This window comes from Mauremys mutica, chromosome 5 (genome assembly GCF_020497125.1).
Source record: "Mauremys mutica isolate MM-2020 ecotype Southern chromosome 5, ASM2049712v1, whole genome shotgun sequence".
Classification (NCBI taxonomy): Eukaryota; Metazoa; Chordata; order Testudines; family Geoemydidae; genus Mauremys; species Mauremys mutica.
The window spans coordinates 129817128-129829187 of record NC_059076.1 but is presented as its reverse complement, the minus strand read 5'-3'; the positions used below and the strand labels follow the sequence as shown (position 1 = coordinate 129829187).

Below are 12060 nucleotides of genomic sequence, written 5' to 3'. Positions count from 1 at the left end.
AGCAGTTTCCTGCTCTTTTCTCATTCCCCATTGGTGGGCGTAGAAGCTTGAATGGTCGGTCGATGCCATGAGGGTTACAGTCCGATTCCTGGCACCCCTAAAGCTCCCAGTTTTGGTGCACGAGGAAGATAATTAAGGGGACACTGTTAAGCTGATTTAGGCCCAACATTTAGTTTTTTGTGAAAACAGGATGTGACAAACCCTACGAACGATACAGCCATTCTGAGGGTTTCTGATTTTAATTAAAGTGACAGCCGTTTTGCTCGGATTTATACGCTGTGTGCCAGATCCCCAGCTAGCGTAACTCAGCATAGGTCAGTGTCAGTCAATGGAGCAATGCCCATTCACACCCGCTGAGGATCTGGCCTTCCTTGTATGTTAAAATCTGCGGGCATGATCCCAAGAGGTGCTGAACACACATGCACCCCTCCCATTGACTTGGCTGGACAAATGTTCTGGCAGCTTGCAACTACCAGCCCTGTCCAACTGGTGCTGTGTTTTCCACTGGAACTTGCACAATCACTTTCAGTCTCAGCTATTATTTTTAGGTGACCCCAGGAGGAATTGTGGGTGCTCGGCACCATATTTACATGAGGGTCTCCGTTCACATACATCAGTCACAATTGATATTAAGGTTCCATTTATAAATGCTTTATTAAGGGTTAATAAATGATTGCTCGGTATTATAAGCATGTCAGACACATGAGTATTTTGTGTTATAGATGGTTATAAACTCATCAAGGTATTATATGTGGTTACAAGCCACAGTTATAAGCAATCTATCGACCTGGACTCTGATAACAATCGCTTTACCATAAGCATCCATTCACTGTAAATTATTTATAAGTGGAACCTTAATTTAAAGTGTAACCCATATGTCTTGTTACTATTTTACTCCATTTGAGTGTTAGGGGCCTGATCCAAAGCGCACTAAAATCAATTGAAACAATGGCTTCAATGGTTTGCACAAGGCCTTCTAGGTGTCTTTTGCGTATTTGTTTTGTGCACCAAAAAACAACAACAACAACAACAAAAGACAGAAAAAGCAGCAGCTCTGCAGCTCACCACGAAGGGGTCTGGCTTTCCTGTGTCTAATATTTTGTTTTCCACAAACAAGCCAGAAAAAGAGGAAACCAAGGGATTTTCCTAAGGTGCACAACGTGAGGCTTGGGACCAAATCTGGAAAATGAGTCATGCACTGGGGCAAACGTCTCCCCCTGCCCCTTGGAATGGAAACGTACTCACTTGCCGTTGTTGAATATGACAGTGCAGTTAGGCCAGCAGTCATGGTTCACCAGGCAGAGATTGGGGAAGACGCCCACACCGACAGCCTGCAGACCCCTTTGGTCACTCAGGGTGAAGCCATTGCAGTTTATCTAGCCCCCAAAACATAGGCAAAAAAAGTATTAGGGGAGGAGAATAATGATGAAATCTTGGCCCTATTGAATTCAACAGGTATTTTCCATTGACTTAAATGAGCCCCAGTAGCACCCTAGATTTTGGAATATTTTTCACTGATTCTTCATAAAATGTGTATTTTCTGTGCTCCAGGCATAGGGGTGTGGCCTTCAAATTTTGGGGACAAGGGAGAGATACACACAGGGAGTGCTAGAAACAGCATCCTTTAGCCTGGACAAAGCACGAGAAAGTTCACAATGCAGAACGCTAGCAGACAGACTGCATGATCTAAAGCAAACACTGCAAAATACTGTCTGCTAATATTTATTCCCATTTGTAAATGCTGTTGCTTTGAGTGTATTCAAGCCCCTTTTGTGTTCACTTTCTGCAAATATTCTAGCAAACGAGTCACGTGGGAAAAGGGACTGTTAAGCAATTTGTGCAGAACAGCCACAGGAAGCAAATTCCAAACTTGTGAGAGTACCTGGATCAACCTAATTCTACAGGCTACACTCACCCAATCTGAGAACACAACAATGTCACTTGACCTCTGTATCCAAATAAAAATAACCCGGTTCGTAATGACTTTCGCCTACTACATCCTGGCAACTCCCAAATGATCGACAAACTGAGAATTATTTGCAGTCATTATTCAGTGACTAATTTCAGTAACAAAAAACATAGGCTGTTCTAAGACAATGCACAGACAGAAAATGAGGGGAAATCCGTCAAATGAATTGTTCACTAGATAATAATTCACTCAACTACTATGTGTTTTATTTCCTTTCCTGGCCTCCCTGATCCTATCCTCCAGCCAAGGACCAGCAGAGTGTAGTCTAGCAGTTAGCAGAGGTGAGAGGGAGTCTGGACTCTGTTATTCCTGCCACTGACCCATTGGACAGGTTCTCTCTGCTGGAGCAGCACAGAGGGAGCAGAGACTGGCTGCATCCCCCTAGCTGGGGATTCCCCCAGCAGGTTGAGCGTCAGCATAGCCAATTCCTATGCAATCCTCCCATTGGCCCCTGGTGCAGGGAGAAGGAATCACTGGAGCACACTCTGTCCATCTATCCTCAGCTGGTGATGGATCTTTGGGACTGTTTATGTTACAGCATCCTCATGTCGACTCTCACCAGTACTGAGGCCAGGCAGAGAATCAGAGCCATAACTGGTTCACTGCAGCCCACAGGCACTGACTTTCTCATTTCCCTGGGGGTGCTCGACCGCTGCTCTGCCCCAGGCCCTGCCCCCACTCTACTCCTTGCCCCAAGGCCCCACCCTGCCCCACCTCTTCCTGTCCCTACCCCACCCCGCCTCTTCTTGCCCCTGCTCTATCCTCATCCCACCCCGCCTTTTCCCATCCCTGCTCTGCTGTCACCCCACCCCCTTCTGCCTCCTCCTCCTTTTCCCTCTGTTGACATTCACCCCTTCTCGTCAACTGTTGAGAATAGGCCACTTCCACCTTGATTGAATTGGCCTCGTTAGCACTGACCCCCCACTTGGTAAGGCAACTCCCATCTTTTCATGTGCGGTAATATATATACTGCTTACTGTATTTTTCACTCTATGCATCTGATGAAGTGGGTTTTAGCCCAAGAAAACGTATGCCTAAATAAATGAGTTAGTCTCTAAGGTGCCACAAGGACTCCTCGTTGTTTTTCCTCACTATTTGTAAAGGGTCGGGAGAGCCTCTAGTGAAAAGTGCAAACTACTTTACTGGGAAGTGTGGTTCTGACCACACCTACCTTATGCATATGCATGAGGTTTTCAAACCTCTTTTCCTTATTTGTACATCCACACCCTGTGAATACTGGGGTGACCCATTTTACATAGGTTGTTTCTTAGTTCCTCTTATTCTCATAGCAGCTACACACAACATGTACCCTGCAGTCAGGACAGGACATTCCATGATTTTACAATCAGGTGTCTCATGATCTTGGACAACAGCTTACAGTTTATTGCAATCTAGGTTTCCATAATGTTAACTATTGGCACATCTTTTTCAGTAGTCTTGTGGCCTTACTGACATAGAGTTATTCCTACGTCATCCATTCATGTCAAGTCTATGGCCTAGTTTGTCTAAGCAAAAATCTTACAGGCCTCTCAGCCTGTAGGCTTGCATTCCAGCCATGCTTTACTTATGTATCTAATACACACTCATCACTCCTAAATACTTGTCAATCTTATACTTCTGTAATCCTGCAACTTAAATCTATTTAGGACACACTGATTATATATGCAACAGCATATGCCTTGACCATAACGCCATATAGCACAATGATAAATGGATGATAAAATGAACTAATTGGCTACAGGAGTCAGTGGCAGAAGGCTCATTTTCAGCCTTCTTTGTGAACTCAGCATAGCCCTCGTCCTTGGGCATTATAAATAGCTCTCGCTTTGTTCTCCCAGGAGGCTGACATACCACTCCAAATATATGAGAGATGTACTGCATGCCAAACTGCTGGCTCGGGGGGGGCCAGAAGTTGAGGAAACTCTCCACGTCGGCTCTCAGCTCTTTCTTCTCCTCTTCTCCGAAGTTCTCCACGTGGTTCTGCAAGTCGTCGATGGAGACCAAGCAGCCCTCCGTAAGGCCACCTCCCTCTCTCTCTATCCTCCACATGATGCGGGCTGCCAGCCTGGCCAACACAGAAACGTGTTAGGAAACTCCAGTGTGCTAGTGCAATTCACAGACAACCAAACCCAGGCCCAGCAAGGTGGCAGGGACCGAATGGAGGCCATCACACTGCACTAGGGCAAAGCAGGGGTGGGATTTGGCCTTGATGAATTTCTCATCTGGAATTAGTTCAATCAATGGCTCATGGCTCCCTTTGCAGGTAGCTACAATACAACTGAACATGCCCGTCAAAGCACTGAAGGAAAACAATGCAGAGTCTTAAAGGAGAAAAGTGACGAGAATTTTCTGTTGTTCGTGTCCTCTCTCTAGTCGTGGAAAGTAAAGCACAAAACTCTTAAACCAGGGAGTTTGGTAATTTTTTCATTTTTAAAACACGGCACAAAATGTATCAACTTGTGGCTCCTACTTACAGTGCTTACCTGGCTCTCATCGCCTGGGTATCTGAGCACCTCACACTCTTTAATGTATACATCCTCCAAGGGCAGGGAGTGGGTGCTACTACCCTCATTTTACAGATGGGGAACTGAAATAGACTAAGTGTCTTGTCCAAGATCACAGAGAAAGTCCATGGCAGAGCGGGGGATTGAACCTAGGTCTCCAGCCATCACTCTAACCACTAGTCAATCCTTCCTCTAGAGAGTTATTGAGCTGAGAAATGGCACCATCTTATTCACCCACTCTCCACTCACCCCACACACCCACTCTCCACTCCACTCTATGTGTATCCTCTGGGACTCCAGCACCACCCCTGGCAGAGCTCCCAGACCTAGTGGCATGCCCCTCATGAAGGGGATCCCCCTGTGGAGTGGCACCATTGAAGGATAATGCACCCTGAGCTCCACAGGCCCTGTGGGTGGAAGATGTGCACAGTGCGACTGTTAACGCCACTTTAAAATGCGGTCTCCATCCTTCCTCTGCTTGTCCTGCAGGCTGAACACCCACACTGGTGGTTGGCAACAGACAGTCCAATGCCAGCGCCGTCTGAGTGACTGCTAGCCCCTGGAGCCATGTTTGCCACTAGCTAACAATACCTTTCAGTCTCATGTATCACAAAGGGGTATTTTTATACAGAGGCTATTAATAGCTAGCCTGATAAGTGAAGGAACTCGACAGACTAAACCCAGGGAAAGCAGGTGGCAATTCCATGTCCTAGCGAAAGCCAACCTGCCTTTTAACTTCTTATTTTAAGGGGAGATTAACTTGCTTCACTGCAGAAATGTTTGTTATTTTCTGGATGGCGAGAGCTGTCAACTTTGCTGTTGGAAGGAACGGCTTTTAGCCATACCTTCCTTAGGGTTACCAGCAGAGTCCCCTATTTATTTGGAGAGGGCAAGTGAAAGGCCAAAGCTATTCCCAGCTCTCTTCACTGCTCTAAGCTGTCTGTCCCCGCAACTCCAAACATTCAGTAGCTTCCCAAGCAATGAATGGATTTTCCTCTCCTCTGCTGCATTATTTATACAGGGCTGGAAGCATACACAGCACAGCCCTTTAATTTGCCCCTGAGCCCCGGGGGCTCCCAGCCACCTCTTCAGCTGGGAGCCGCGGGTTGATGTCAAGGCCCTGGGGCTCCCAGCCACAGCTGGTGCACCAGGGCCTTTAAATCTTGAGAGGCCACACCTCTTCCAGTTGAGGCCCCGCCTCTTCCAGATGAGGCCACGCCCCCCTTAGGATTCCAGCAGTACCGGTAAGTCCTGTAAGTTACTTTCACCCCTGGCTAGAGCCCAGCACCCAAGCTGGGGGCTGTAACAACTCATATCCTCCTCGAATGAGTGGGTTATGCTACAGCATTATGTTACCCGAGACACCCTGTAAGGCCCAACATGTTTGCGTGCTGAATTCAAACATCCGCGACAGCAAATGGCAGGTGGGCAGTGTAGGTGGCAGGCCAAGAACTGAGAGTCACAGCCAGGGCTGGCTCCAGTTTTTTTGCCGCCCCAAGCAGCGAAGGGAAAAAAAGAAAGAAAAATCTGATTGAGCTGGCGCCGAAGTGCCGCCGAAGAGGAAGAGAGGGAGTGAAGGAGTGCCGCCGAATTGCCGCCAAAGACCTAGACGTGCCATCCCAATAATGGATGGAGTGCTGCCCCTTTCTATTGGCCGCCCCAGGCACCTGCTTCCTTCGCTGGTGCCTGGAGCCGGCCCTGGTCACGGCAAAGGGAAGAGAGAAAAGGGACTCTCCCCATCCTATCCCTCTGGGTGATGCAGTGCACAGAGCATAACCCCTTCCCAGAGCCCCTTCAGAAACCCCTTCTGTCTCCTTTCCCTGGAGGCCCTTGCCTGCCGCCTGACACACTGTGCACAGTCAGTACGGCGTGATGCAATGCGAAGCACACTCAGCCATGTGCAGCTCTGAGGGCTCAGCTGCTTCTAGGGACGAGTGAGGAAATGGTTTGAGAGAGGAAGGAACCTGACTCTTTCTTTGTGTTGCATTCTCCTCCACTGTGTATTGTAGATGGACCTTTAGCCACCAAAGATCCTCACCAAGCTGCATGCCACAGCCATTCAGACCTTCCCAGAGACAGCAGGGATGGAGACTGTAAGTCTCCTGGGGCAGGGACAGTCTAACATTTGTACAGCACCTAGCACAATGGTTCTGGTCCAGTATAAGGGCTTCTGGGCGCTAGCACAATACAAATAATCTGCCTGCTCCAGGAAGCACAGGCTCCTACCACTTGAGCTAAAAGGGAATCCCCTATTGCTCTTTCCAGTGCAGAATCTAAGACACACAAGTGAGCAGTTCTGATTCTATACACTAGAGCAATGGTCACCGACCGGTCGATCGCAATCGACTGGTCAATCCTAGAGACTCTCTGTAGCGGAGCGGTCACCCGCTCCGGCCCTGGAAGGGTTAAAGCCAGCCCCGGGAGAGGGCTGGGACTGTGAAGCAAAGCCCAGGCTGATTGGGGAAGGCAGTAACAGCTGGGGCCATGCCCCAGTCAGGCCCAGCTGGCCCCTATAAGAGGCTGTGAGCCAGAACCCAAACACTCTCTCTCTGCTTGTAGAGAGAGAAGGGCCTGGCTGCTGGGGAGTGGAGCAGGGCTGGGGGAAGGCTAGAGGAGCTGGGGAGCTCCAGCCTGGAAAGCCCCCAGGCTGCGGGCCTAGCTGAGGGCCTAAGACAAGCACTGGGGTTGCAAAGGGGCAGCCCAGCAATAGGTAGAGGCAGCAGGTCCAGACCCAACCTTGCCTATGATGAGTGGCTTACGCTGCAGTCTGCCCCAGTGCGTGGGGGGTGAGTTGGTGACTGGCAGTAGCCTATGACTGAGGTGAGGTGAGGTGGGGGTAGTGGGTGGGGGTTCCCCTGAGTTGGGAGTCGTGGAGAAACAGTCGGGCTACTGCCAGGGGGCAGCACCCGGTGAAAGGGTCACCCAGGGTCCAGGAGGGACACAGGGGGCCAGCGGTAGCGTGACACCGGCCGACAGGGGGTGCTCTGGAGGCTGGAAGCTAATTCCCCGAGATGACCAGCAGGAGGCGCCGCCGGGTTAGTCTACATGCCGTTACACTCTCCCGTCAATCGCGATCGCTGGTGGTGCAGCGGGGCTGACCACTGCCGCTAAGGCAGGCTCCATGCCTGCCGTGGCCCCACACTGCTCCCGGAAGTGGCCAGCGTGCCCCCACAGCCCTGGGGGACAGGGGTCTCCATGCGCTGTCCTGGCTGCAAGCACTGCCCCCGCAGCTCCCGTTGGCTGGGAACAGGAAACTGTGGCCAATGGGAGCTGCAGAGGTGGAGCCTGCAGAGAGGGGAAGCGGGCGGAGCCACGTGCCCCCTGCCCACCCAGGGACTGCAGGGGCATGTTGGCCCCTTCCAGGAGCAGCATGGGGTCAAGGCGGGCAGGGAGCCTGTCTCAGCCTTGCTGCATTGCCACCTGGGAGCTGCCAGAGATAAGTGCTGCCTGGCAGGAGGCTGCACCTCAGCCCTGAGCCCCCTCTTGGAGCCAGCACCCCATACCCCCTCCTGCACCCTGAACCACCTCCAGCACCCCAAGCCCTGCCCCAGCCCTGAGCTCCCTCCCAGAGCCCACACCCTGGACCCCCTCCTTCACCCTAACACTGCCCCAGCCCAGAGACTCCTCCTGCACCCAAACTCCCTCCCAGGGTTTGCACCCCTCACCCCCTCCTGCACCCCAACTCCTGGCCCCAGGCTCTGCCCGGAGCCCCCTCCCACACTGTGAACCCCTCGGCCCCTGCCCAGAGCCCACAGCCCCTTCTGAACCCCAACCCACTGCCCCAGCCTGGTGAAAGTGAGCGAGGGACGGGGGCGGGGGGATGAAGTGAATGGGGTGGGGCTTCAGGGAAGGGGTGGGGCCTCGGGGAAGGGGAAGGGTAGATCCTGGGTTGCCCTTAAATTCAAAAAGTGATCTTGGGCATAAAAAGTTTGGAGACCACTGCACTCCCACTTTTTTCCTACCTTAAGGGAAAGCGACAGGTAGGGAGGGGTGGAGAGGAGCGAGCACAGAAGAGAACCCCCCCCTCAAGCCTACATTTTTCAGGCCTACTCAGGAACCAGACCAAAATCATCCCCCTCGCCCACTCACCTGATGTTTTCGTTGGGCGCTTTCCCATGCGCCTTGATGGCAGAGCATTCATGTTTGTGGTTCAGCCAGGCGTCCTTCTGGCAGGTTCGATCACAGTAGTGGGCAAACTTACACTGACCACAGCGGTGGAGCTTCTCCTGCCTTTTAAAGCAGGTGTGGCAGACCAGATGAGTAAGGCTAAAAAGACAAAAGGAGATGGCAGTCAGCACCCAGGAAAAGTCCATCGGATCCCAATCCAGACTTCCCAGATGGCCCCAGGCTCCATGGAGACGTTCCCAGGGAGCGTAGCCTAGGTCCCAACTGTGACATTGCATCCATATGTATTATGGAAATGTGCTTATGAGTGTGAATATGAGGTAACTGGAATATGCTTTATGCAAAAGTCTCTTGTAAGGGCTCATTACGAAGCTTATAACCTACTGAATATATTCATCCTATTTGTATGAATGTATCATTCTTGTATGTGAAACTAGAAATATGAAGTATAACTCTGAGGGCCTATTGTAATTATGCAAAGTGTGGGCCATTCATGGTGGTTTAGAATCTTGATGGCTCATATTGACTAGGACAACTGGTTGTAAATGGTTTATTTACCTGCAAGTTCTCCTGTGTATCTGTGGGCCAGCCCGAGGTAATGAAGAATGAGGGCTTACAGTGGCATGTGTCCATTTAGAAGGAGGGGTGGGAACCCAGAGAGACAAAAGATTCCCGCCTTGTGCCAAAACTATAAAAGGGGGTGGAGCGGGACAAAGAATCCCAGTCATGAGAATACCCCCGTTTACCACCTAAGATGTCTGCTGGAACTAACAAGTACTGTACCAGGGGAAAGGATTAGGCCCAGATTAGGAAGGTGTCTAGTCTGTGAAAGAAGCTTATTGGAACATCTCTAGGGGTGAGATTACCTGTAATCAGCTTTTTAATGTATTAGGCTTAGACTTGCATGTTTTGTTTTATTTTGCTTAGTGACTTACTTTGTTCTGTCTGTTGTTACTTGAAACCACTTAAATCCTACTTTTTATACTTTATAAAAATCACTTTTGTTTGTTATATACCCAAAGTGATTAATACCTGGGGGAGCAAACAGCTGTGCATATCTCTCTATCAGTGTTAGAGGGCAGACGATTTATGAGTTTACCCTGTATAAGCTTTATACAGAGTAAAACGGATTTATTTGGGTTTTGGATCCCATTGGGAGCTGGGTGTCTGGGTGCTGGAGACAGGTAACCTGCTGAGCTGTTTTTAAAGTCTGCAGCTTTGGGAGCGTGGCCCAGACCCTGGGTCTGTCTTGCAGCAGGCTAGCGTGTCTGGCTCAACAAGGCAGGGTTCTGGAGTCCCAAGCTGGCAGGTAATTTCAAGTTTCAAGCTCAGAGGTAACTTCAGCACATCAGGTGACAGTCCCAAGGGGGTCTCTGTGACCAAACCCATCGCACCAACCCCAGGAGGTATCATACCCGATAAACTGAATAATGCTGAGCAATATATTCCACATGCCTAGCGGGAAGGAAGGATAAACATTTCAAGCAAAGTGCAGTTAATATCAATGTCTTTGCCAAGTGCTGTTGACTCTTTCCTGGGCTATAAGTATGAGAGAGCTTTTTTGTTTAAAAGAGGGAACAAATGGATGCATTCCCCAGTCTGCCAAGCTTCCTGTCTCTAGCATATGCACTCCTGGTTCGTATCATCGTTGCTAAAGGGACACCGTTTTTCCCATAGGCCCTTGTTAAAACATTAGCTGTCTGTCCACTGAGAATTTTCCCTAAAAATTCATTTAGAGAGCATTTAGAGGGGTAGCAGTATTTGTCTGTATCAGCAAAAACAATGAGGAGTCCTTGTGGCACCTTTAGAGACTAACCAATTTAGTTGGGCATAAGCTTTTGTGGGCTATAACCCACTTTGGTTATAGCCCATGAAAGCTTATGCCCAACTAAATTGGTTAGTCTCTAAGGTGCCACAAGAACTCCTCATTGTTTTAGTGAGTCTGTCACTCAACAGAACCAGAAAAAAACTGCCACACTCAGTGCAGAGGACCTGATCCAGACCTCTTTACACTGGTGTAACTTGAGAGTAACTCCTCTGAATTCAAGAGATTACACTGAGTTCAAACCTGCGTGAGAGTCCAGCTGCCAAGCTCTCTGTGGCGCCACAGGGGACATTTCTCACAGGTGAGAGAGAAGCATTAATTTTCGCCTCCTCTCTCCCCCATGCAATGGCAGGGGTGGGACAGGCAGGCCTAAATCCCTCAGTGCACTGGGAGCAAAGAGGAGTGGGAGGCGGGAGGCAAGAACTCCTCTCCCATGAAGCAGGTAAAGACACTCACCAATGTGAGTTTTTTTCCCTGTGTGTCAAATGAATAGCTGCCAAGCTGAGGTTTAAAACCTAGGAGTGCTGCCCCAGGCAGTCCCCACCCCCCACACTTATTTTCTCTCCCTTATTCCCTCTCCTTCCTCCCTCCCCACTGACTCACCCTCCCTCAGCCAAGAAATTCATGAGTGATTACTCTGATTCTTCGCATCTCCCATAAGGGGCTGCTGCTAGCAAATCCATCTCGACAGACAGGAGTGCTTGCTTTGTCCACTGGGACATTTCTGCCACCTTCACACACCCCAGCGATACACATCATGGGGCTCCCTGGCTTGCTCTCCACAAGATGGTCCCCAAAGGCCCCAGCCAGAGCTGTTCCATCTTCCACATTACTTGGGAGGGTCCTGATTTTGGGCACCCCCTTGGGGATACCAGTTTCTACCTCCCATTTTCATTGAGAGTTTAGGGTTTCCACCACCAGTCCTTAATTTATAATGAAAGAGGTGCCAGAGCTCATGCAATTTTTTTTTCTTTCATAACTGACTATGAAGTGCCAAGCCTAGAGGTGCCAAGGCTCAGCCCTGGCACAAATTAAGATGTGATCACCTCTGAGGTACAAAAAAGGGGACATCTGGGGTGATCCTGGGACCATAAAATAGGACCGTGTTTACTGAGCACCCTTACTGATTTCTGAGAGCTACCTCAAAAAAGGGGACAATTCTGGGAAAAACCTGTACAGGTATCAACTCTACTGGAAGGGCTGAGAAGGGTGTGTGTGTGTGTGTGAGAGAGAGAGAGAGAGAGAGAGAGACCTAGGATTTCTCCGAGACATAACCACAGAGAATTTGCCTAGGGCATAAACCACCCGTAACCTACCCACCACCATAGAGGCATGGCAAGAGCACTGGATAGCAATAAATCACCTGGAGAGATTTGTAACAAGATGGCTAGTGTTGGCATGCACCACTGCCTTCTAATGGATGGCTACAGCTCTGCTTCACCAGCTAGGTATGTAAGCTGTCTCACAGAAATCAAAGGGGCCCCTCATATGCTTAAAGTTAGCTCATGTACCTTGCTTAATAGGGGCCTGTCCGAGAAAAGTGCACTCTTAGGACAATCCATGGGAACAGTACTGCTTGTTACCACACGACTGACTACCATTGTTTACAAAGCATTTACCAACTTCTCTCTGCAACT

At 49.8% G+C, this 12060-nt stretch overlaps 1 protein-coding gene across 2 annotated transcripts in view; it reads right to left on the bottom strand.

Moving 5' to 3' along the window:
* Positions 1–12060, bottom strand: part of SMYD1 (SET and MYND domain containing 1) — a 46638-nt gene that overhangs the window by 18550 nt on the left and 16028 nt on the right. For both annotated transcript variants that reach the window (XM_045019422.1, XM_045019423.1), the window contains exons 2-4: positions 8563–8739; positions 3821–4034; positions 1246–1376 (exon numbers count right to left, since the gene is read on the bottom strand). In XM_045019422.1, the coding sequence (XP_044875357.1) occupies positions 1246–1376; positions 3821–4034; positions 8563–8739 (522 nt within the window). The remainder of the gene's footprint in view (positions 1–1245; positions 1377–3820; positions 4035–8562; positions 8740–12060) is intronic.